The sequence below is a fragment of the Eretmochelys imbricata genome, chromosome 1 (assembly GCF_965152235.1).
Source record: "Eretmochelys imbricata isolate rEreImb1 chromosome 1, rEreImb1.hap1, whole genome shotgun sequence".
Taxonomy (NCBI): Eukaryota; Metazoa; Chordata; order Testudines; family Cheloniidae; genus Eretmochelys; species Eretmochelys imbricata.
Genome location: NC_135572.1, coordinates 272,642,244 through 272,669,383, shown reverse-complemented (window position 1 = coordinate 272,669,383; position 27,140 = coordinate 272,642,244). Strand labels below are relative to the sequence as shown.

Below are 27,140 nucleotides of genomic sequence, written 5' to 3'. Positions count from 1 at the left end.
ACACTGGTGCAGTATTTCTAGAGAAGTGCATAGTACTTTGATCAGAGGTCTTTTGGGAGGAGAGCAATTGCTCTGGGCTCTTTAGTAGTTCAAATACCATCTTTTGACAGGCTAGTATCAGGTTTCCAAATGAGACAGTTGCCTGTGCAGTAACATAAACTTCAGTTTGATTATTATTTCAGCAAAACGTGATTTAATATTTTGAATAGGGAGATGACCTTTCTCTAACATTTAGTCTTGTAACTGCAAAATAGGGTGGTGCTGCCTAGCACCAAAGCTTAATTTGCAAATTAGTCTTTAATGATTTTAAAATTTTAAAAAACATTTTAAAAAACAAACTAAAAATGATATGCACACAGCATTGTTTGGGTTTTTATTGAAATGCGTGGAACACCTCAAAATACCCAGTTGGGGTTCTTTTTAAAAAAAAAAAAAAATCTACTTGACTCAACCAAGAACACTGAGGGTTCTGAGTCATATAAGTGTAAAACACACATGTGGTAAGAGAAATTTAGATGTTAAATTTACTTTCCAGAATTCATGGAAAGCTCCATGTTCATGAGCCTCAGGTCAGAAAGATGAAAAGTTGTGTATTAATTGTAGTAAGCCCGAGAAGCTTTCTGATACAGGCAACCCTACTATACTTATTATAGCAGTCCTAAAGGTATGTCTACATAGTCTGTGGCAGTGAGCCTCCCAGCCCAGGTTCACAGACTTAGGCTAGCTGGGTTTGCGCTAGTTCTGTAAAAACATCTGTGTAGACAGCGCTTTGAGGTTGCAACTTGGGCTCTGATGCCTAAGGAGGGAGTAGGGTTTCAGAGCCTGAGATGAAAACTCAAAGGACTTTCCACACAGCTATTTTTTAGAGCAATAGTGCAAGCCTGGCTACCCTGAGTTTATCAGCCTGGGCTGGGTGGCTCGTTGCCGTGGGCTTTGTAAACATACGAGTCCAAGTCATAGATGAGGACTGTGTTGTGCTATATGCTATACAAACAGCAACAAAATACTCCATGCTCCAAAGAGCTTACTATCTGTAAATATAAAACAGGGAACAGATGGATCCAGACAGATGGGGGAGTACATAAGAACAGCCACACTGGGTCAAACCAAAGGTCCATCCAGCCCAGCATCCTGTTCCCCAACAGTGGCCAATGCCAGGCACCGCAGAGGGAATGAACAGAACAAGCAAACATCAAGTGATTCATCTGGCAAACAGAGGCTAGGGACACCATCCCTGCCCGTACTGGCTAATAGCCATTGATAGACTTATCCTCCATAAACTTATCTAGTTCTTTTTTGAATCCTGTTATAGTTTTGGCCTTCACGGCATCCTCTGGCAAGGGAGTTCCACAGGTTAACTGTGCATTGTGTGGAAAAAATACTTCCTTTAGTTTTAAACCTGCTGCCTAATAATTTCTTTTGGTGACCCTTGGTTCTTGTATTAGGAGAAGAAGTAAATAACACTTATTTACTTTCTCCACACCTGTCATGATTTTATAGACCTCTATCATATTCTCCCTTAGTTGTCTCTTTTCCAACCTGAAAAGTCCCAGTTTTTTTAATCTCCCCTCATATGGAAGCCATTCCATACCCCAAATTGTTTTTGTTGCCCTTTTCTGAACCTTTTCCAATTCCAGTATATAAAGAAAGTGACAGAGTTTTGGCTAGTATGATGTGCAGTGGTCTCAGGTCATCAACTGCCTGATGGTTGTCAAGTGTAAAACATTTAGAACTGATTTTTTTTAACGTGCAGATTAGAGGACTGTTCATGTTAAATGCATAGAAATAGCAAATATCACTGTCAAAGTTCCTATTGCTTAATTGCTCCACTAAGTAGAACATGAAATCCATATATTTTTCCACCTTAACATGATTTAGTCACTAAACATGACTTGGATTTGAGAGATTTTTGAAATGCTCCAATTTACAGGTCGAAAATGACAATCTTTGATCAAATGATATTACCATTCACAAAGTGAGACTTTATGGAAGCAATTTCAGAACCTCTTAGGTAAATGGCACAAATGTATACAGATAGCTACATTTTATTGTGCTTGCAGAAGATTCCACTGACTGGGCTGCAGCTGATCAAGAGTCACTGTACATGAGGTTTGTGTAGGAAGAGAAACCTAGTACTCAACATCCATAATACACATGGAAGCTGGGAAACTTGGTATTGTGTGGAATAAGAACAACTTTAGGGGTTGTAAGGATTAAGGGAAAAGAACCTAATTCAGAACTGGCCTGAATTCAGTTGCTCCAGCTTACTGATGTGTTTGAGGTAATGGTAAACTATATCGTAGCTAGTACTTGTGGCACCTTAGAGACTAACCAATTTATTTGAGCATGAGCTGTAGCTCACGAAAGCTCATGCTCAAATAAATTGGTTAGTCTCAAAGGTGCCACAAGTCCTCCTTTTCTTTTTGCGAATACAGACTAACACAGCTGTTACGTAGTGGATAGCTACAATATATTTCAGAGTATGTTGGGTTGCTAGTCTGGCCAGACTACTGAGGGTGATAATAGCAAAAAGTTACTTGACTGTCAGCAATTTAAAACATATGTACTGTAGAAATTGAGCTTAGGGGCTGATGCTGCCTCAGGTAGGGATGGTCTTAAGGCAAACAAACTTGAGCGCACATCATTTCATGATCTTAACTGCTGTTAGGGCTGAAGTTTGTTTCCCTCTTCAAGGAGAGGATCTCTTGTTAGAGGCATTGCACAATCTAAAAAAAAAGGCTATGTTGGAACTCGGAGCAATGAAAGCCTGTCTTGGCCCTTATGTCTAAATCCTTACTAGGTATGGCACCCTTGAACAGGTACATGTTTTTGAGTTTAAAGGCAAAGGTACAAAGTTTGAACCTTTTGATGTTTGAAGCTGCTGCTGAACATAAGGATGCCAGATTCACCAGGCCAAAGTGACCACCATTTCCACAGAATCTGTGTTGCCATCATGGCTTAGTGACTAAAAAATATTGGCCAATTATGGTAATGCAGAAACTGACAGTCTGCTGGACTACTTTAAACAGATGTTGAGTGCCCTATATCAGTGACTGTCTTTACAATTAAATACTGTATTATCCACAACAAATTACTGGACATGCATGTTTAACAAAGCTGTTAACCACTATGCCATCTGCTTTTCAGAATGAATTGGTTTTGGTGGAAATATTGGTGTAATTGTCCTATATCAGTGGTTTTCAACCTGTGGTCCACAGACCCCTGGGGGTCCATGGACTGTGTCTAAGATTTCCAAACGGGTCCGCACTTCCATTCAAAATTTTTTGGGGGTTCTCAAATGAAAACAGGTTGAAAACCACTGTCCTTGAGCACTGCAGTGATAGAATGTGGGTCTTCCACAGGGAAATCAATCCAGATGAGCCTGCACACACATGTGCAGCAAAATATATGCTAAGGCTTAATAAAGATAAGTAGAGTGGTCCAAGTACAGTGGTCCAACCCTGTCAAACAATTATTACTGGCTTGGAAAAGGGACCAGAAACAAAATGTCTTAGTGGAATCATCCCTGTGACCGTTTAACAGCAGGCAGCCCTAGGGGAAGATTAAACCTGTGTTACTGTATGATCTGATCTAGATTTCAAACCAGGTGGACATTATAATGATATTTAGATATTGGATTTCTTAAAAACTTGAATTTTAAACTATATAATCTAATTTCTGTCCCTCTTGTTGGCGCTGAGAGGCATTTTAACTTTAATTAAATAGTGATGATGAAATTAAATGTGAAAAGCAAGTAAATTGACACACACACACAAGAAAGTAAAAATTAGAAATTCTGCCAATGTAGTTCAAACGAAGAAGAATGCAGTAAAATTCCTTTAGGTGTACTCACAACACTATTTCACTTCAATTGAGAGAATAATACAGCCTGAATACTGGGGCAAGCACATTTCCATGTTGAACAAGACCTGAAGTCTTAGCTGCTTGTGGACAAGTGGTCAATCTTTTGTTCCTAGCCTGTAAAGTTTATTAATGGAGGTCTTGATACTGTCCATGGGACGCAGTGAATCAATTCCTTGAGAATACATAATCTCAACACGTTTATTTCAAATTATGTGCGTTATGTATGGTGTGTGCTGTTATCTAGCTGTGCATAATGGCTTATTCTCTAAGCGTACATAAAAATTTATGTGGTGGCCAACTTTTGCTTTGATTAATGAAGGGGAGAAGATTAATTCTGTGTACATAACTTTTCTTTTATCACATAGCTATCTTAAAATAGTTCTGCTGAATGCTAGGTCTGTAAACAGTGATCATGTCACCTCTGATTCAGCAGTTGGCCATCTGACACCTCTATTTTGGCTAGCAAGATGCCTTGAGGCCATTCTATTAATTCTTCAACTTTATATAGAGATCTCTATTCAGGAGCATTGTGCTGACTATCTTGTGGCTTTCATTTTGCCTGTTTCAGTTGCTAGTGAATATTGCCTGGTACTGGGGGATACTGAGATGCCTACTTGATTCTCAGTGAATCTTGCTAACCTTACAGTGTCCATCCCTTTAACTCTGACACTTGTGCAATGGTTGTATTGTGATCAAGTTGTTAATGTAGACCATATTACAGCAATCTGTTCTTCCAGAATGAAGACTGGGGGAGAAGCAAATTGCCTAATTTTAGGGTAGGAATTATGTGAACTTTTCAACTACCAATATGATTTACTTTAAAAGTTAACTAGATTGGTAGCAGAAAAGAAATAGTAAATAAACCCCCTTCTCTTGTCATTCACTGAACAAATTAAAATAAAGCTGGATGTTTGAAAGGCCCCTTCCTGCTCACCAGTAGGGAATTTTGCTATCAGTCAGCAACAATAAAGTAAAATTTGAAAAGGCATGATCACTTTTACTGCAGCAAACCACAACCTTCCGATTAGCAGTGTCACTGACCAGATTGTTGTGTAAATCACTGCTGCTTGAATGCTATGAGCCATAGAAGCAAAATGCCTTGATTTGTTATAGGGATGGGGTAATTGGGAGAGGTGATCTCTTCACCCTTCCAGTGAGTAGAGGATTAAGTATCTGTTTTGTTTCAAAAAGTTAAGGGTAATCGGAAGACCAGTGAGCAGGAATGGTCGGCAAGGGGAGAGAATGGGAAGTTCCCTTCACGTCTCATCAACTAGGACAGAGTGTGGTGCCTCTGTTTGTATTCAGGAAAAGCAAAAGTGAAGCTTCATCCCCTAATGATTTCTGTAGTGATAGGTTAAGTTGGGGAAGGACAAGTTCCAATAGTGTGTCATTTGGGAGGCAAGGGTCAACACCAGTGAGGTCATCTCAAACAGGCCTAAAGAGTGACTCGATGAGGATATCATTGCCACTTCGCTAAAACCAGGAAGTGAAACAGGCATGTTGGGATGCTCACCAAAGAACAGTAGCCAGTTTCTGTTTGGAGCCTTTATTTTTATCAGCGTTTGTTAGTAGATGTGTGGGGAAACTTCTTTTGTTTCTGGTATTGGCATTTTTCTCCTGGTTCAGTATTCATTTGTGAATGCTGTGTGGTAAACCAGTTGTCTGGGAGCAGTTTCAGCACCATAGACTGTTACCACAGTGTTCCCATCCATTTCCTCCTTGAACTCCTGAGGAGGCTGACATCCGAAATCCTCAAGATAGATTTATATAAGAAGCCCTTCTCTTTAAGGATCCAAAATAAGGAAAATAGAGTTGCAGAAAAAAGTAATTAGCATAGTATTTGAAGTTAAACATTGGCTCTCATTTTGAAATATTTGTAGTATGTACAATTTGTTCTTGAACACATACAAAATTAAATATTGGGGCCTCAACTGATGAACAAGCCTGGGATTCCTCCTTCCCTGCTACCACCAAAAAATCTGGCCATGTCCAAAAGTGAAATAATAAAATCACTGAAATGTAGGCCTGGAAGGGACCTAGATTGGTCAACTAGCCCATCCCCCTGCACTGAGGCAGGGCTATTTATTATTTAGGCCATCTTTGATAGGTGTTTAGACTCATCTAAGAACAGGTTAGACAATGACAGAGATTTCACAGGCTCCTTCTAGGTAACTTGTTGCAATGCTTAGCTGCCCTTACTGTTAAGAAGTGTTTCCTAATGTCTAACCTAAATCTCCTTTGCTGTAAATTAAGCCCCTTATTACTTGTGCTGTCCTCCGTGGTAAAGAGAATAATTTATCACCCTCCTCTTTATAACAGACTTAAATTTACTTAGACTGTTTATCATGTCCCCCTCTGTCTTCTCTTCTTCAGACAAAGCAAATCCAATTTTTCCAGACTTTCTCGTAGGTCATGTTTTCTAGACCTGTAGTCAATTTTGTTACTCTTCTCTGGACTTTCTCCAATTTGTCCATGTTTCCTGTAGAGTAGGGCCCAGAACTGGACACATTACTCTAATTGAGGCCTTATCAGTGCTGAGTAGAGTGGAAGAATTATTTCTCATGTCTTGCTTACAACATTCCTAATACATCCCAGAATGGTGTTTACATATTTTTGCAACGTATTACATTGTTGACTCATTTAATTGGTGATCCACTGTAACCCCCCAGATCCTTTTCTGCAGTACTCTTTCCTAGGCAGTCATTTCCCCATTTGAGCAATTAATTATTCCTTCGTAAGTGTAGTACTTTGCCGTTTTCTTTATTGAATTTCATCCTATTTCAAACCATTTCTCCAGTTTGTCAAGATAATTAGGATTTCTGATCCTGTCCTCCAAAGTGCTTGCAACCCCTCCCGGCTTGATCTCACCCACAAATTTTATAAGTGTACACTCTGTCATTATCCAAATCATTTATGAAGATATTAAATAGAACCAGTCTCAGGACAGATCCTTGTGGCACCCCACTCAATACTACTGAGTGTGGGTTTTCTAACCAGTTGTGTCACCCACCTTATAGTAGGTTTGTCTAAGTTATATCTCTAGTTTGCTTATGAAAAGGTCATGTGAAACTATCAAAAGCCTTACCGAAGTTGAGATACCTGATATCTGCTGCTTCCCCCTAATCATGAGGCTTGTTACCCTGTCAAAGAAAGGTTGTATTAGGTTGGTTTGACATAATTTGTTCTTGACAATCCATGTTGAGTGTTATGTATCACCTTATTTTCTTCTAGATGGTTTAAATTGTTTGCTCCATTATCTTTTAGGGTACTGAGGTTAAACTCACCGTTTATAATTCCCTCAGTTGTCCTTATTTCCTTTTTATAGATAGGTACTGCATTTTGTCATTTTACAGTCCTCTGGGATCTCTCCCATCCTTCATGAGTTCTCAGAGATAATCTCTAATGGTTCAGAGACTCTTCATCCATGAATACTTAAGGAACTGCCTGTATTTCATCAGGCCCTGCCAAATTGAAGACCTCTAACTTATCTAAGTTAATTTTTAACTTGTTCTTCTCCTGTTTTAGCCTCAGTTCCTACCTCATTTACACTGATATTCACTGTTAGTTATCCAATCTCTTCACTTTTTTTGGTGAAAACGGAAACAAAAAGGGCATCTGACACTTTAGCTATTGCTGCATTTTCTGGTATTGTCTTTCTCTCCTTATTGAGTAATGGGACTACCCTGTCCTTGTTTTCTTCTTGCTTCTCATATATTTGTAAAATGTTTTCTTGTAACTCTTTATGTCCCTAGCTAGTTTAATCTTGTTTTGTGATTTGGCCTTTCTAATTTTGTCTCTACATGCTTGTGGTGTTTTTTTGTTTATATTCATCTTTTGTATTTTGACCTAGTTTCCACTTTTTGTGCGACTCTTCTGAGTTGCAGGAGGTTGAAGTTGTATTGGTTAAGCCAGGTTGGCCTCTTATCATACAGCCTTTCTTGCACATTGGGATAGTTTGCTCTTTAAAAAACTGCCAACTCTCCCTGAGGTTTTTTCCCCCATAGACTTGCTTCCTATGGGATCTTACCTACCGGTTCAGTGAGTTTGCTAAAGTCTGCCTTCTTGAAGTATATTATCTTTCTTTATTCTGCTGTTTTCCCTCCTACTATTATTTAGAATCATCAACTCATCATTTCCTGATCACTTTCACCCAAGCTGCCTTCCACCTTCAAATTCTCTACCAGTTCTTCCCTATTTGTGAGAATCAAATCTAGAACATCTTCTCCCCTAGTTACATATGCACATAAATGAGCACTTATGTCCATAAGCTTGAAAGAGAATTGATAGTCACAATGGAGTGAAAATGGAGATTTCCAGTGGAATGGTCCGTTGAGTCCAGGGATGGGCAAACTTTTTGGCCCGAGGGCCACATCGGGGTGCAAAACTATATGGAGGACAGGGAAGGGAAGGCTGTGCCCCCAAAACAGCCTGGCTCCCGCCCCCTCCCACTTCCCGTCCCCTGACTACCCCGCTCAGAACCTCCGTCCCCTGACTGCCCCCCGGCCCCTATGCACCCCCCTCCCCCCCCCCCCCGACAGGTCCTCCGGGACTCCCATGCCCTATCCAACCCCCCCTTCCCGACCCCTGACTGCCCCAGAACCTCTGCCTCCTCCAACCCTCCCTGTCCCCTCACTGCCCCCTGGGACCCCTCCACCCCTAACCGCCCCCTGTCCCCTGACTACCGCCCGGTGCCCCCTACCCAACCCTTCCGCTGCCCCCACCTTACCATGCTGCTCAGAGTGGCAGGAGCTTGCAGCCTTGCTGCCCGTGCGGCGGCATGGCTGCAGGGAAGGGGGGACAGTGGGGGAGGGGCCAGGGGCTAGCCTCCCTGGCAGGAGCTCAGGGGCTGGGCAGGACAGTCCCGCTCATATTTGAGTCTATGCAGAACTGGAGTTTCAAAACATATTAGGGCTTTGTAAAAATCTCCTAGTTTGTTTGCATGCATTTCAGCAGATCTTTTCTGCAGGTTCAGTCCATAGACTTTGTGACCTGTTTCATTTCAAGTTACTGGTATGTTAAAGCATTCAGTGAAACATAAACAGAAACTCACCTGCACTTCCCCTTCTAGAGGCCCCTGGTTGCCAGATGTGTTCTGGAAGGCTAGTATTTTATTCATTTATCCTCAGCCTCATTTTGATGGAGTTATTGGCTAGTCTGCTTCCTAAGTTTAAAAAAGAACTAGATAAATTCATGGAGGATAGGTCCATCAATGGCTATTAGCCAGGATGGGCAGGGATTGTATCCCTAGCCTCTATTTGCCAGAAGCTGGGAATGAGCGACAGGGGATGGATCACTTGATGATTATCTGTTCGGTTCATTCCCTCTGGGACACCTGGCATTGGCCACTGCTGGATACTGGGCTAGATGGACCTTAGGTCTGACCAAGTACGGCCGTTTGCTGCTCCCACTGGAGCCTTAGAACATGACAAGCACACTATCTCTTCTCTATTCCCTCTTCCCAAAAGTCCCTAATATTCTGGGGATTTAGCCCCTTTTCTGCATAAGAATGTTTAGAATCAGTTCACTCATGCAGCCGCAGAACAAGAGTACTGCCCCCTTCTGGCAAATGTAAGGTTTTGGGTGTGGAGAAACAAGCCTACCTCTTGCCAGTGCCCTTTAGGAAATAACTAGATCGGGTAACAAGCTGTCATCTCTATAAAGAGCTGAGGGGAGTTAGTGAGGTGGTTGCCCCTTGAAAACCTTAAATATGGAAGATAGCACACCACTGCTGCACCTCTTCCCCAATCCCAAGTAGAATAGGAGGAAAGGAGTGGCAGGGTCTGTATTCCAACTAAATCCAAAATTGGGCAAAGCCTTCTACCCAAGTAGAGAAATACCTGGAAGTCACTAAACTCTTCGTTGAAGTTTTGGCGGTTTTTGTCCCAAAATGCTAGACTAGCCTTTGTTTTGGGTTTGGTTACAAAAGGTTTGAGAGACTGTCAGCTAGTTTCAAAACAATCAAGTTATCTTAACATAAACAAACAAATAAATCCAAATTTCAATAGAACATCCTTTCAGTAGCATGCCCTGAATTTTTTTCTTCCAACGTTAAGTTTTTTTCTGCGTGGCTATTATAAGGGTTTTTTTAGGGCTGTCAATCACATTTAACTCAAGTGATTAAGAAAAAAATAATCACAATTGCAGTTTTAATTGCACTGTTAAATAATAGAATACCAATTGAAATTTATTAAATGTTTTTCTGTATTTTCATATGTCTTGTAGTCTGTATTGTAATTGAAAATGAAGTGTCTAATTTTATTATAAATATTTGTACTAAAAATGATAGATAAAAGAAATATTTTTCAGTTCACCTCATTCAAATACTGTAGTGCAATCTCTTTACATTTGTAAGTTGCATTTTCAGGACAGATTTTTTTTTTTTGTTACATTGTTTTCTTTTTGACTGCAGTGATATAAAACTTCAAAGCCTACAAGTTCACTTAGTCCTACTTCTTGTTCAGCCAATCGCTAAGACAAACCAGTTTGTTCACATTTGCGGGAGATAATGCTGCCTGCTTCTTATTTACAATGTCACCAGAAAGTGAGAACAGCCATTTGCATGGCCCTTTCATTGCAAGGTACTTACATGCCAGATATGCTAAACATTCGTATGCCCCGTCATGCTTTGGCCACCATTCCAGAGGACATGCTTCCATGCTGATGACACTCTTTTTAAAAAAAAAAAAGAAAAAAAAAAAAAGCTTTAATTAAATTTGTGACTGAACTACTTGGGGGAGAATTGTATGTCCCCTGCTGTTTTACCTGCATTTTGTCATATATTTCATGTTATAGCAGTCTTGGATGATGACCCAGCACATGTTCTTCATTTTAAGAACACTTTCACTGCAGATTTCACAAAACGCGAAGAAGGTATCAATGTGGGATTTCTAATGATTGCTACCACACTCAACCCAAGGTTTAAGAATCTGAAGTGCCTTCCAAAATCTGAGAGGGACAAGGTGTGGAGCTTTCTTTCAGAAGTCTTAAAAGAGCAACACTCCAATGTGGAAACTACAGAACCTGAACCACCAAAAAAGAAAATCAACCTTCTGCTGGTGACATCTCACTCAGATAATGAAAATGAATATGCGCTGGTCCATGCTGCTTTGGATTGTTATCGAGCAGAACCTGTCATCAGCATTGACGCATGTCCCCTGGAATGGTGGTTGAAGCATGAAGGGACATGCGAATCTTTAGCGCATCTGGCACATAAATATTTTGCAGTGCCGGCTACAACAGTGTCATGAGAACGCCTGTTCTCATTTTGTGGTGACATTGTAAATAAGAAGCGGGCAGCATTGTCTCCTGCAAATGTAAACAAACTTGTTTGAGTGATTGGCTGAACAAGAAGTAGGACTTTGTGGACTTGCAGGCTCTACAATTTTACATTGTTTTATTTTTGAATGCAGTTTTTGTACATAATTCTACATTAAGTTCAACTTTCATGATAGAGATTGCACTACAGTATTTGTATTAGGTGAATTGAAAAATACTATTTTGTTTTTACATAATAAATGTGATCAAAAATAAATATAAAGTGAACACTGTACACTTTGTATTCTGTGTTATAATTAAAATCAATATATTTGAAAATGGAGAAAACACCCAAAAATATTTAAATAAATGGTATTCTATTGTTTAACAGTGCAATTAATCGCAATGAATTTTTTTAAATTGCTTGACAACCTGGGTGTGGGTGTGTTGTGAGGTGTTTTTTTGTTTTGTTAAAAAAATGGACTCTCCGGGCTTGACAGAATTTTCTTTATAATTTTGATAAGATTGGTTTGTTTAAGCATTTTTTATTTTAGCTATTTAAATTTTCATAATTGCAGGAAAAAGGGGCAGTCAGACAATTTTATGGCATGTTGAGATTCAAAAAGTTAAAGCTTTATCATTTAAACACAAATTGTCAACATCTGGTGTCAAAATGTGTAAAGTAAATATCCTTATGCCCTTAAACTCTCAAGTTGTCAAGCAGCATTTTTCTTACGTTGTCTGTGTGTAAATTTTGATTATTATAAATGAAAATAATTTTTGTCAGTTTGTGTATATGGAGAAATCAACTTTTACCATCATTTTACCAATAAAAATCTAATCCTTCCAAGCCTAACTTTACAATGGAACAGTGAAGCTGACTAGACACAGCTGTCAAGGGAACCAAGTAAACAAACTGAAAAATGGAGAAATTTTTTCCCTTTTCTAGTTGTTTGGATCTTGGGTGTTCAGCTATGGTAGGCACACAGTTTTCAGGTAAGTGTAACTTTCAGGTTGAAGGTCCCTGGCAAGCAGCCTATTAATTAGTTTCCTATTTCGCCTATTTACTTTTCTCATGTAGACATCCAACAATCTGGAGGACTGTACTAGGTAGTGTCCAGCTGTGCTGCATCTTCGTTGCAAACTTTGGTGGAATTTCTTTAAATAACCTTTTCCAGAATAAATAAAAATGTTGCTTTTCTCTTAGTTTCAAAACCACAGAACACAGCTGCTCTTTACCCTTGGCTGGAATATAAAACAGGCCTATGGCAGGCTATGCAGAAATCTACTGGCTTTATTGCCAGCAGCTGCTGAACTCTTAGTGCTAACTTAAACAGCTCATAAATGTTAATCACTTTGCAGTTTTGCTAGAGAGCCTGTCTGCATGTCTGAGGCACTGGCTAATAAGTGGTATGTTTTTCATGAACTGGTGACTTTTTCTAGCAGAAGGTCCAAATATCAACTTCAGTTGTCAGTAGAATTATTAAATATGTTGGCATCCTTTTGAAATTGTGTAACATTAAAAAAAAATTACTTTCATTAGCATTGGCATTGCTTGATTCAGACACATTTCAATAGCCTTAGATTTGCTGAACATGCAATGGAATGAGTAGACTGTTCAACAGAATACATTGTTTGCTTACTGGCCTGTTTTTAGACATCTGACTAAATGTAATCTGAAGAAACTCCATACAATTCTCCCTGCACTTCCTAGATAGAAACTAATTCTACCACTTACTCAGTTTAGGTAGTCTACTTCCAGCAAAACTGATCGTTAAATACAAATGCAATAACTGTATTTAATTTTAGCAAATTTAATGTCAGGAAATGTAAACTTTAAGGTTTTAACTGAAGTGTTAACTTGACATGGCATGCATTTGCTTAGTAAACCCTTCAACAGCAATGTATTAAGGTGTCCTTTTTAACAAGAGAAACAACATAATACAGATGCCTAAAATAAGGGCAAATTCCAAGGCATGGGGATTCTTTTGTTTATTTGTAATTGTTTTGTACAGAATGTACTACTGAAGGGCGCTGAATCTGGCTTGGGCCTTTGGGTGCTACTGTAATACTGCCACTAATAAAAGAATTGTGTTGTAGCAATCCTAACTCTTACATTTGATTTTTAACTATATATCCTAAATTTCATTAGTAAGTTTTTTGCTTTTTACCTTCCTAGGGGATCAAGTAGGAAGGAAAGGGGGGGAAACTGGGAACAGCAGAAATATTATTGGTGCATGCCAACTAGAAACATAGTACCTTTGATACATCTGCTCCTTTTAACCTCATCATTATGTGAGCACTAAAGGTAGTGGGCACTTAAATACACACAGTTACTACTTTTACCAGGACTGCACCTGACTTCATGTACTTGAGGACCAATGTTCCATCTAATTTTTTCCATCCCTGTGCGGAATAAATTTTATGTGCACAGAGGTATGTGCGGATGTGTGCCACCAGTAGAAACAAAAAATCTAGATATAATGTATACTTTTTAAAAGTTACCATAGGGATAATTACTCCAGCCAGGACAGGTTAGGCATTTTAGAACTCACTATTCAAAGAATTAAATTTAAGTGAAGAGAAATAAAAGTATGAAATGCATAGACCAGTCAAAACACTAAAATAATACACTTTGAAAGAATAAAATTATGGAGAATATATGTGCATTGCAGGAAGTACCCAGAAGTAACAATAATAATACAAGTATGTGTTGGGAGGTGAGTGTGAAAGAGACTCTGTGACCCAGAGACAGTGTGTGTGCTGGCTGCTGGGGAAGTTTCTGAGAGATGCCGAGTGCTGTCTCTTTAAGGCACTCACGGAAAGCTCTCCTGCTCTGTCCTGAGCCCTGCATCCCCTCCCCAGCTCTGTGGAGATGGGGTACATGGGCAAGGGGTGTGTGTGAGTGACTGACTGCTGGGGAAGTCTTAAAAACCATGCACTGTCTCTTTTTTTAAGAAAGGCACTTACTGTTCAGACCTCAGACCGCAGCAGCTCAGAGTCCTGAGCCAGCTCTGTGGAGCTCCCCAGCTCTGTGGAGATGGTGGGCAGGGGGAGGGGGGACAGCCTGACATCAGCAGCCACCCATCCCCCTGCTCTGCACAGGCAGCAGGAGGGTCCTGGGAGCAGCTGTGGGATGGAGCAATGTGGCTGCAAAGCAGCAGGGGGAGGGGCACCTGAACACACACTGCCGGATGTGTGCACTCTGCTAATCAACTGGGCTGCACTTGAATGTCTGCTGGGTAGCACCCAACCATGCAGCTTACAGGGAACACAGTTGAAGACCCTCATTTTCACCAGACTAACCAGGGATTGGTATCAAAACTCTCCTTGCCTCCTTTCCCATCTAGGGAGGGGGAGGACCTGACAGACCTGCTCGTCAGACAGGTGATCTGGGAGCGGACTATGGATTTGCTCTCAGTCATGTATTTTAAGTTTCCTCTATACTCTTCATACAGGCAGTAGGTCCTTCCAGTTCTCTTACGGTGGCCAGCCACACTTCTCTTAGATGGTGCTAAAGATCCCTGCAATGACAGGAAAATGATTAAATGAGATAAATGTGACCTGCACCCATGTGCTGCAGAGGAAGGCCAGCCCTGCCCCCATCCCCTAAAATCACTGCTAATCCGATCTGGGGGAAAATTCCTACATGACCCACATAATGTGATCATTTAGACCCTGAGTATGTGAGCAAGAACTAGCCAGCCAAGCACCTGAGAGAGAATGAGGTGGTACTGAGCAGAGCAGAGCCCCACCTCACCAGTGTATCATCTCTAGCCCCTGTTATTCAGAAGGAAGAAGAGGAAATACCTCCCAGAACACATTGGGGGAATATTTTCCTGGTCCCTGCCAGTAGCAGGTTGAAGCATGAGCTTTAGGAGCTTAAGATATAAACCGGAAGTAAGCCCCAGGGCTGTTGAGCCCTGCTCCCCATCCTCACAAGCAATGTTAAAAATGTCTGCCTGCCAAGTTTCAAATGTAAAAGTAACAGTTCCCTGATCAGATTTTTAGCAGGAAAAACTTAATCCATCTTCTCCGTCAGCATGCACACAGCATGAAAGGATTTTTCCCTAGGCTTATAAATTTTACATTTGAGCAAAAACCAATTATTGAAAATCTTTTCTAAAAGCTATCCTTCTGGAAGAAGTTGAGCACTGAAAATGGGTGTTACCATAGAAGCCATTTTCAAAACTTAGCTGTAGTATTAGTTATGCAAAATGTAATTAAGCAAATGCCATAATAGCTTTTTGTCAGCGTACCAGTGGTAGTGTGAATTTGGCACTGATGAAAAGCTCCAGAGTGATGCCACTAGGAAAAAAAAGTGGTAGCCTACAGAAAGTGGGTTGATCAGTTGCGGTGAACAGGCTTATGTACACATCAGCTGTAACTTAATGGACAGCTGTAGCTACTCTCAGCAGTGTCTGAGAATGCAATAGACACACACTGAATTCCTCTATCATAGTTGCTTCAGGTCAGGGTTGAGGAAAAGAGCTTTTACTGCTTTTTTCTTAAATTTCTGTGCTTAAAAAAAGTTTCTTAACCTACTGACTGAGACTGGATTTGAACCAGTGAGCTTGAAATAATTCCCAATCTCTGCAAATATTTTATAAAGCAAGTAGGTTCATTTTTTCACTTCATTGCCACTTTCCGAGATCGACTTCAGACACTCCCTAAATGTATCCAGGAAGGTTTGCATGTACTCCATGTATTCCTTTTAGGTATTTGTGCTCATCTGCAAAATCTCAAATCTAGGGTTTGTTGGGCAAGGACACTTGGCCAGCAACAGTCAGAGCAATGACTTGCTAGGTAGGGAAACACCAATAATAGCACCTTTCCAACAGCTCATGTGACTCAGAAGCAGAACGAGAGGCCCAAGTTGGACTTAGTGAATAACTCATGTAGGAAAGACTACGGGGGTAGAGAGAGAGGAAAGGCTATGGAGAATTGAAAGATACAACCAAAAGTCTAAATTTGTCATTTGGGTTTTCTGTGTTGTTAAAATGGGTTTTGTAATATAAACTTGAATACTAACTCAATGACACATTTGTCTTATTTTCTTGCAGATCTTCAAGTTGCTCCATTTTAATTTTCAGTGCAGACCTTTCTGCTCCCTTAAGTTATTATAAACTTTTTTGCTGCTCTGCAAACACGTGAAGATGTCTCGCAGCCCTGATGCGAAGGAAGACCCTGTGGAATGCCCTCTTTGCATGGAGCCCCTGGAGATTGATGACATCAACTTCTTCCCTTGCACGTGTGGCTACCAAATCTGTCGCTTCTGTTGGCACCGTATCCGCACTGATGAGAATGGACTTTGTCCTGCTTGCAGAAAGGTAAATATCCTGGAATAACGGCTTACCTTGCATATGTCTTGAGGTTCTTGCATTGGTTAGTACTCCTTTACATCAGGGAACCTTGCTTCAAATGACAGTGTAGATCTGGTGTGAGCGTCTCACTGTCTGGATGCCATCTGTACATATGAAAATCATTATGCAACCAGTAGTCGTCTCTGCGGAATAGATAGAAGTGGAATAGCAGTGGAGGGTGCAGGTCAGGACTGAGGTCTGTGGGTAGAGTTAAAGGAGAAATAAAAAATCTGGGAATCAGGATAGTGATGCACTGATCTATCTGTTTAGGGATAGATGGCGAGGATTGGAACAGCAGGATATGCTTCAAGTGAGGGTTAAGGTATGGTGGTGCAGCTGTGTGGGAGTTCATAAAGCACCCCTTTTTGCTGTACTTGTTGAGCCAGAGCTATTCTTCATTTTTATTGACACCCACTTTATAAGCCATTAGCTCTTGGTGAGAGTGCTTGACGGGTGTCTAGTTTCTTGCATCTTTGTTACCAAATGCTCAAGGTACTTTGAGTGCCATACTTAGACTTCGCCCATTCTATCCAGTCACAACTCCAGTTACCTGACACATTTTGGTTCTCTCTCTTTTTAAACTCCCTAAAACTGATCTTCAAGTCTGCTGCCCTTCATGTCTCCTAGGGTCTCAACCTTGGAATCTTTGACTTTTCTCTTTTCTTTCCTCCTCATGTAGTCTCAGCTAAAATCTGTTGCTTCCTTCTGCCTTCATCACCCAACACACCTCTTCAGAAATCCTTGGTAATGTCTCCTTTAATTATTATAACTTCCTCTTGTCTCCTTGCTTTTCACCTTTTTTCCTCCAAACCCAGCTACAGAGGTCCCCCCTTTTTTCCCCTGTTCTAAGCATGTCCCTGTCCTCACTGAATCCCTTCATTGGCATCTTGTCTCTTTTATGGTATCAATTCCAGCTCCCTTTCTAGGCCTTAAGTAACCTTGCTACACCTGCATCTGTGCACTTGCTGCCTCATTCTTCCATATGCACCTTCAGTCATCTTACCATGTTGCTCCTTTGGGCCTTGTCTACAGTAAAGAAATTTGGCATGCTAATCACTGTTTGGAGACTCTAGCAAGCCTGAAAAGCACCACACATTGACATACAGGTGTAATCAGTGGTGCACAGAAGCTAGCTTCACTGTTTTGGATTGGACTTTCTACAAGGAAGACTAATCAGTGTCATCGGTCACAGTCTGTCTCCACCAGTGCAATGCCATTGTCGACAGTAAATTCTATTGTGATAATGCCAATGATATGATTATTCCTTCTGCTACAGTCCCACAGTACCTGCTTATGGAGTCTGTCTGATTTACCTTCTGTACTCTGCTGGCTTGAGGACAAGCTTTCTGGACTCTTTTTGCCTGTACAAATATTGCTTCATGCCCCCGAAATGTTGTTGTACAATACTCCTTGCCAGTATTCACTCCTTTGTGATTACTGTGTGCTTGCAAACTGGTTTTGGAGCATGTCTCAGAAGCCACCGTAGAAACATGCTGCCAGGTATTCCTCAGCAGACTTCCGGGCACTAGTGAGTGTCTGGATTAAGGAGATCGTTACAGCTGACCTCTGTAATTTGGAACACTTTGGCTCATGACTAGGTGTCTGAATGCCTTACTGAGCTGGATATCATTTGCTCAGGAAAATAGTGCTGGGAGAAAATAGAAGGACTGGCGATGCAATGTTAATAAGGCTGGGGATGTCAACAGCCATTCCAGGGCAGGGAGGAAAATCTGCCCTTATGATGAACCAGACCGTGTTCTTGGCACTCTCCCATCTTTGGAGCATGAGATGCTTTTGGACAGAACTGTGGCACCCACCCGTGGGCTGTTGAGGAACCTGGAAATAAGAGAACACCACCTCCCGTGGTGCTCTCTGAAACTAGTGGGGCAGACCAGGATCCAGGAATGCCAGAGGCTCTGCCAAGATCCCAGTAACATCTGTCCAAAACTCTGAGATGGTAGCTGCAGCAAAAGCAGTCATGTTTGGGAAGATGACACCTTTGGAGACTGAAGGGATATCTGTGCAAGGTATATGTGTTTGTGTTTTTTAACTCAGGTTTTTGCATGGTTGGGGTTTGGGAGCAGTTTTCTGGGTTCACATGAACATTCATATGGGTGTGAAACAGGATGAAGATGTAGCATCATGTGAAGATAGAAGTCCTCTCTTCCCATCTGCCTTCTCTGGTTCCCCTGGTGCATCAGCCCTCTAATTCCCTCATCCTATGGATATTGCTAGTTTTGGAAGTCCCACCCGTAATGCCCATCATCACCTTTCCCCAGTCACCTACATGGATCAGTTCTGAGGGCAGAAGTACCCTGCTAGCTGAGCCATGCCATGTGATCATTCTAAGGCGAAGTGCACTGCACGGTCTGGTATAGAGTGCATTCACTACACATCACACCTCACCAGCACAGGTATAAACCTCTGTGTAGATGAACAGAATATGTGCCAGAAACTTAGGGCATATACCTTACATGGCCTCTGTGCCCAAGCAGTGCCTCTCCCATCTACACTGCTGTTTTTAGCAATGTAGTGTCCCACTCCTGGAGCCTCTCTCGCTGCTGCAGGGAAAGGTTCTGGCCTGGGGAGGCAGCAGGCAGAGGCTCATTGACGTAAGCATATTGACTCACTCCATATTTCTCTTTTCAGAGACCACTTCTGCAACAAGGCAACAAATGGGAAATGTTTGGCATATCCATTACATGGCAGGAATGTGACCATGCATTTGGGAATACAAGAAGCAGAGTGCTTGACAGATCCCTTGGCAAGGAACAAAAACTAGATCTGTTTTTACAACGTTCAGAAAAACATGGAAAGAAAAAATTTGAAGTGTGAAGAAAAATGCAACTTCTCTTTAAATGCCAAGGGAAATTTATGCAAGAGGACAAAGAGTGTGTGAGGAGCTATGAAAAACATGATAAAGAATAAGACTTCAAAACAAAGTTTTGAACTTTTGATAGAGTACATGCAGGGCCAATAGCAGTTTGCACAGTTAGTCCACATTTCAGCATAAAACAAAATCTGGCTTGCTGTTTTTTGTTATGTATTAACTACATTTTTGAAGGTGGCTTCCATGTTTCGTGATAAAATAAATTATGCAAATCAATCTCAGTTAATAGTTCAGCAGGCATAGTTTGAATTACCTTTAAACAGCACTGCTTTTCTACCCCCATATCCTCTGTGTCCAAAAGCATCTAAATGCTGGTAATACTTTTATTAAAAACTAATTAATTCATGGTATCAAACCCACTAGCAACTATAGAATCAGTGATATTAAGTTAAACTGCTAACATTTCAGTATGCCGCCTTCAGGCATTAAGCGCATCGATCCCCTTGCATTCCTACAACAGCAGAATATGAGCACAAAGCAACTCTGATTTGGTTCATATGCCTGTTGCAGGCAATGTTCATAATTGTCACACGTTTAGTGGCACACCTTTGTCCACCTCCATTCTTTGCTCCAAGACTCATGCCTACCTCTGTCCATTGTCAAACACCTCCTTTGCTTTCACAATATTGGATAGAATACAACAAGCGGATATCACGACACTGTTCACTGTTTTCAGTAGGTACTTCCACTTTGCTTTCAGCCTTTCAGAGGCATACTTGACCACCTTTCTGCACACACTCTGTAGCTGTATCACTCTCCCCTCGCCCACTCCAGTAAACATCTAGGAACTATGCACCATGATCTTATAAGGCTTTTGTCACCATGGAGTGGTAGACTTTTGTTAGTTTATTCCTGGGCTTGATCAGGTGCGCATGGGTTCATCTATAGCTCCAGAAATTCAGGAAACCCAGCTATTCAAATCCATCAGTGGTCTTGCGGATGTTTGCTAGCTTGATTGTATGCCACTGAAACACTTGATCTCTGTTGCTATATTCAAGGGTTTCCAGTCCCACTGGTGCCTGATTGACCAGTTGCTATCCAGGGTAGACCTCTTCCTTGGGACAAACACTGCTTTCATTCTACAGAGAATGACATTCTCATGCAGGTGATCTGGAGCTTCCCAAAGGGATGCAAAAGTCTCCTCGTTCGAGTAGTGTCCCTTTGGGTGCTCCACTGTAGGTATATCTGTTTTCCCGTGCCTCTTATCGGAGATTTTGGTAGCAGTGTCCATTTGGCCAACACATGAACTCTTCCTGCCTTGAGGCTAACTAGTACTGCATGGGTGAACCATCCCCAGTTCCTTCTCAACTGCACTTGGCCTAAGACAGAGCAAATTGCAGTCCGCTTTCTCTTTACACCAGAGTTTGAGTTCAGTTTCTTAGCTTCTTTTAGCATTTCCATTAGATTTTTCTTAGTTTTATAAAGTTTCTGGTTTTTTTACTGTTCAAAAAAAAATCTTCCCCCCGTTTTTTCCCTTTTTCTCATCTGGGGATCACCCCCAGCAAAAGGGCATGCCTGACTCCCCCGGGTTTAAACGGTGTCTTTCCTGCAGGGAGGCAGTACTGGTTACAGATGACACTGCTACTGCGTCGGTGCTTTGGAGAGCTCACATTCCACAGAAGCGTACCTTCTGTCAGCAATTGAAGGCTAGATCCAGAAAGAACCAGGAGTTAAAGTTGAAACTCCTTATGGAGGATGTTCTTAAACGAGCTTCTGACCCTGGTCCCGAATCCCCTCCACGGTGAAGATTGTTCCCAGAGCCTTCTACGTCTAAGGAGGGAGAACCAAAGAGGAAATCTTTGTACTCTCTTTGCAAGGCCTCCAAAAGAGAGCTGCAAGTCCTCAAACTGAGCCCTGGACCAGCCAGAGGAGATCTCTGGCATGGTCAGTCACCTCAGCTACAAAGCACGGTATCCAGAGGAGACACGGGTCCTCAGGTGCAGACACCACTTATAAGCCTAAAGACCTGAAGGGCGGAGGCTCTGAAGCGGCGACACCACCTGTCAAGGGCAAGAGCAAAGACTGTAATGTCTCTGTGAAAGCAGTACTGATGTGGAAACCGTTGGTATCAACTACTTCCAAACAACCATCTTCGGACTGATCATCTCGTGCAAGATCTCTGCCGATTTCCTCAGTATCAGCGAATCCGCACCAACAAGCCTTGATGGTGCTGATCACAGTGGTATTGCAGGAGTTTCATTTTCCCAGAGATCTCATGGTGGCTGAGACTCTAAGAGTTTCCCACTTGCTTGATACCAGGGCCCTGGTACTGAGCACATCTCGATCCCTGGAATCACCACTGGCACCAGGGTGTTGGCCACCAGTCTCCTTGTCAGTTCCAATGCTGTCCAATGAGGACTCAGATAGTGACGAGGATGATATCCTCTCACCGTCCTCACACCATGGCCCATTTCTACATCAACCAGGGCCCTTCCAGTTCACCCTCAGTCCAAACCTCAACCTTCTTGGTACGACCACCTGTGGGTTCCACCATACTGGTAACATGGGCAACCTACAGGCACCATACTTCTCGGGCATCTGGTGTCTCCTCCCAAGTGTCAGTAAGATGGTCTCCTTCAGCCTCTGCATCCAGAGCTCCAGAACCTCAAAAGAAAACTTGAGCAGGAGGCCAGATTAAAGAGAAAAGGAGTACTTGTGGCACCTTAGAGACTAACCAATTTATTTGAGCATGAGCTTTCGTGAGCTACAGCTCACTTCATCGGATGCATACCGTGGAAACTGCAGCAGACTCTATATACACACAGAGATCATGAAACAATACCTCCTCCCACCCTACTGTCCTGCTGGTAATAGCTTATCTAAAGTGCTCATCAAGTTGGGCCATTTCCAGCACAAATCCAGGTTCTCTCACCCCCTCACCCCCCTCCAAAAAACACACACACACAAACTCACTATCCTGCTGGTAATAGCTCATCCAAAGTGACCACTCTCCCTACAATGTGCATGATAATCAAGGTGGGCCATTTCCAGCACAAATCCAGGTTTTCTCACCCCCCCCACCCCGATACACACACAAACTCACTGTCCTGCTGGTAATAGCTCATCCAAAGTGACCACTCTCCCTACAATGTGCATGGTAATCAAGGTGGGCCATGTCCAGCACAAATCCAGGCTTTCTCACCCCCCCCTTTTCCCGGGGGACACACACACTGTGTATATAAAGTCTGCTGCAGTTTCCACGGTATGCATCCGATGAAGTGAGCTGTAGCTCACAAAAGCTCATGCTCAAATAAATTGGTTCGTCTCTAAGGTGCCACAAGTACTCCTTTTCTTTTTGAAAATACAGACTAACATGGCTGTTACTCTGAAACAGATAAAAGAGGTTACACCACAAACCAATATCTCCTCCTTCTCACCAGGTGAGGCAGTGATGGCCCCCTCCATCATCCATGGAGGATGATTTTAAACTATTTCATGATCTTACAAAAAGAGTAGCAGATACTACAAATTCCCCTTGAGAAGGTGAGACCTGACAAACCCTCCAGTCCCAACCTGTGGATCTGCCGACTCAAGACATTGTTCCTCCATAGTTCCAACACACAGACCTGCTGCTCCAAGGAGATACAAGAAGTGTTATTACACAGTAAACAAATTGTCTACCTGCCGCATTTACCTGCAAAAATGGAAAAGATTCCAGATTTGGTATAATTCCAAGCAAGTTACCTTGGTATCTTCCTCCCTCCCCACCATGCTAAACTACATACTAGGCCTTAAGAGGACAGGGCTGTCTCTCAGCTCAGTCAAAGAACATCTTGCAGCCATAATGGCTTTCTACAAGCAGAGGGATATTCTGTTTTCACCTGTCCAACAACAGAGATTCCTTGAAGATATAGCAAAAAGAAAAGGAGGACTTGTGGCACCTTAGAGACTAACAAATTTATTTGAGCATAAGCTCACGAAAGCTTATGTTCAAATAAATTTGTTAGTCTCTTAAGGTGCCACAAGTCCTCCTTTTCTTTTTGCGGATACAGACTAACACGGCTGCTGCTCTGAAGCCTGTCAAATATAGGAAACCTCTTTCCCCAAATCAGGCACCCCATTCCAGTGAGGGACCTAAATCTAGTTTTAAAGAGCCTAACTAGACGGCACTTTGAACCTATGGCCCCTTGTTCTTTTACACATCTACCAATGAAGACAGCATTCCTAGTAGCCATCACCTTGGCATGGAGAATAGGGAAAATAGCAGCATTAATGGCACATACACCCCTTCACAATTTTCTTTTAAAGTCACACCCAAAGTTCATCCCCATGGTCACCTCATCTTTTCACATGAAACAGTTCATTCACCTTCTACCCAAAGCCTCCTCATGACAACAGGGAGGCTACATTACATACACATGATGTTAGGAGAGCCGTGGCCTTTTATTTGGACAGGACAAAGGCCTTTTCGAAATCTCCTAAGCTCTTCCTCTAAATTGTGGAAAGGTCAAAGGTGTAGCAGTATCAGCTCAGAGACTCTACAAGTGGGTCCTGAATTGTATTAACTAGTGCTACCATGATCGTAATTTGCTACCCTCATCTGGAATCCATACGCATTCCATGAGTGTTTCCCATCTCTGTCACGCCATTAAAAATGTTTCTATGCCAGAAATCTGCAGGGCAGTGACTTGGGCATCTGCTCATATTTTCACAGAACACTATGCAATTACTAGATTTTCAGCTCCACAGCGTTGTCATCCATAATAGACTAGACGCCGAAGCCCTGACCCTCCATTGGGGAATACTACTTGGGAGTCACCTATCTTGGAGTACCCATAGGGATGCTACTCAAAGAAGAGGAAGTTACTCACCTTGTGCAGTAATGATAGTTCTTCAAGGTGTGTCCCCCTTGGGTGCTCTACAACCCTCCCTTCTACTTTGGTGTTCTCAGTAGGGGAGCTGCAGTAGGGAAAGAACAGAGGGTGGTTCACCCACATAGTGCTAGTTAGCCTTGAGGAAATGCTCTCCCTCCCTTGTGCTCATGTGTGGGCCAAACAGACAGTGCTACCAAAACCTTCAATGAGGGACGCAGATACACATACAATGGAGCATCCACATGGACATCATTACTGCACAAGGTGAGTAACTTCCTCTTCCTCACCTAGTTCTGCAGTTACCTTGGATAAGCAGGTGTATCCAACAACCCTCGCGCAATTTGTAATCATGCTCCTGACTTCAAAATGGCATGCAGTCCACTGAACTTTGTCTTGAAGCAACTCATGGAGCTGATTACTTTGATCATGGTGGAGAATAGAGCCTTTCATGCAACATGAATTCCACTGTTGGACTCTTCCTCTGACTTACTGTGTGTATTGCTAGAATTTGTTCCTCTTTCTCTTCTGGGTCACCTGGGATGCTTGGTGATTTAATGTTGAGGATCTCCATTCTGAAAAAAAGGATGCATAGAATGGACACATTACCCATATCCTCCTTTACATTGGGGCAAACTGTTTTAGTTTTCAGTGGTACGGTTACCTATTATAGATACAACCTTGGTTTCCCTCCGTTCTTAGCCTCATGCCTCAATCCTCACTATCCCCTGTAACTGAAAGCTGCCTTGTGTGCCAAACAGCCTTTCCTCCAAGTTCCTCTTAAGAAACTCTACCTACTTCTAGGTAATATTCTTTATCCTCTTCATCGTTTAATAGTCTGCATACAATTAGACAAAGAGCTGTTCAAGTTTAAAAAAAAAAAGTTCCTTACTTCAAAGAGCCAGCTATCTGTGAAATGCCATATAAACTTAATGCTGTGTCCTTCTAAAATGATTACCCGAGCGTGTGTGTCGAAGACATAACTTGTGATAAGCATGGCTGTGACCAAGCCTCAAGAGTGGGTCATTGATTATGATCCAACAGTTAAGTGAAGTGTGCATGAAGGATTGACTGTTGCATGGGGTTTGTTCTTCAGTTGTGGTGCTACAATACCTTGATTTTAAGCCACATTTCCTTAAAAATCCAAGTTCAAGGGTAGATCAAGTCAATATGGTGTTTCTGTGCATGGAGTTGAATGCATTTTTTCCATTAACACTAATAGAATGTGTCGACTTTTAAATTCCTGTGTATGGCAATGAAAAAGTCTATTCCCGATACTTTCAGTACAAGCTCTATCCTTTGCATACCAGCTCAAGTACTTCAGATTAGCTGTTTGTCCAGGACAGTGTAGAGAGACTGTTCGTTTGGTATCCTGCTTCTAGTACTGGTCAGTGTATTGTAATTCAGGGGAAGGTTAAATTCTTCTATAATGCACCTAGTCAGTCAACTCTGGGTGTTAGAACATGGGGAGAGAATTCCCTGTTTTCCGTGTAATTGATTAAGTTTCATAATTTAAACTGTCAGCCCCAGAGGAAATTCCGTAATATGTGCACGTCATATCTTTAGCATCACTTCAGTAACTTCTTCATTCTCATCAATTTTAAATTTTGTCTTACGATGCATTGTGTATATATTGTGTTATATAAACTTTGTTACTGTATGTCTCAAACTGTTATGAAGACTAGTTATACATTTTATAATTGAGTTTTGTTTTCAGGACTGAGAATGGGTAGGAGTGCCTTGTGAGCAGCAGGGTGTGGAGGATAAATATATAATAGCCTTGACATGCTTTCTGAGTTGTATGTCTTCACTGCAAAAAGGGGTGGTTTTACCTCAAGATGGCTGTCTCAATGTGAAGCCCGAGGAGTGATGAGGCACTGCAGCTTTTGTTCGAATGCTTGTTTGTGTCCATTTCATGTTAGGTGTGTGTGTGTGTGCGCTGCATGCACCGTTGCTGGAGATTTTTCCATCCATCTGGCATCCATCAGGCTGGCTCTAGTGCCCTCTTGTGTGCCATATAAGGAGTGCCACCAGCCACAGACCCTCTCAGTTCCTTCTTACCACCTGTGATGGTTGCTGAAATGTCTCCCCTTGCTTCAGCAAGGTGCCTATCAGTGGTTTTCTTCTCTGTATTGTAAGTTTATTCTATAGTTTAGTTATAGTGTGTACATTGTAAATAGTACGAGGAGTACTTGTGGCACCTTAGAGACTAACAAATTTATTTGAGCATAAGCTTTTGTGGGCTAAAGCCCACTTAATCAGATGCATGCACTGGAAAATACAGTAGGAAGATATAGATATAGACAGAGAACATGAAAAAATGGGGGTTGCCATACCAACTCTAACAAGAGTAATCAATTAAGTTGTGCTATTATCAGCAGGAGAAAAAAAACTTTTGTAGTGATAATCAGGATGGCCCATTTCAAACAGTTGATAAGAAGGTGTGAGTAACTGTAAGGGGGGAAATTAGCATAGGAAAATAGTTTAGTTTGTATAATGACTCATCCACTACCAGTCTTTATTCAAGCCCTATTTAATGGTGTCCAGTTTGCAAATTAATTCCAGTTCTGCAGTTTCTCATTGGAGTCTGTTTTTGAACTTTTTTTGTTGAATAATTACGACTTTTAGATCTGTAATTGAGTGTCCAGGGAGGTTGAAGTGTTCCGCAACTGGTTTTTGAATGTTATAATTCTTCATGTCTGATTTGTATGCATTTATTCTTTTGCATAGAGACTGTCCAGTTTGGCCAATGTACATGGCAGAGAGGCATTGCTGGCACATGATGGCATATATCACATTGGTAGATGTGCAGGTGAACGAGCCTCTGATAATGTGGCAGATGTGATTAGGCCCTATGATGGTGTCCTTTGAATAGATATGTGGACAGAGTTGGCTATGGGCTTTGTTGCAAGGATAGGTTCCTGGGTTCGTGTTTTTGTTGTGTGGTGTGTGGTTGCT

At 41.8% G+C, this 27,140-nt stretch overlaps 1 protein-coding gene across 6 annotated transcripts in view; it reads left to right on the top strand.

The window, feature by feature from the left end:
- The window catches only part of CNOT4 (CCR4-NOT transcription complex subunit 4), a 122,605-nt gene that overhangs the window by 40,926 nt on the left and 54,539 nt on the right, over window positions 1–27,140 (top strand). For 5 of the 6 annotated variants that reach the window (XM_077831711.1, XM_077831723.1, XM_077831694.1 and 2 more), the window contains exon 2: window positions 16,182–16,448. In XM_077831711.1, the coding sequence (XP_077687837.1) occupies window positions 16,275–16,448 (174 nt within the window). In that variant the 5' untranslated portion in view covers window positions 16,182–16,274. Of the gene's footprint in view, window positions 1–16,181; window positions 16,449–19,130; window positions 19,686–27,140 lie in introns of those variants that run through there. The other variant, XM_077831704.1, reaches the window with a different exon arrangement.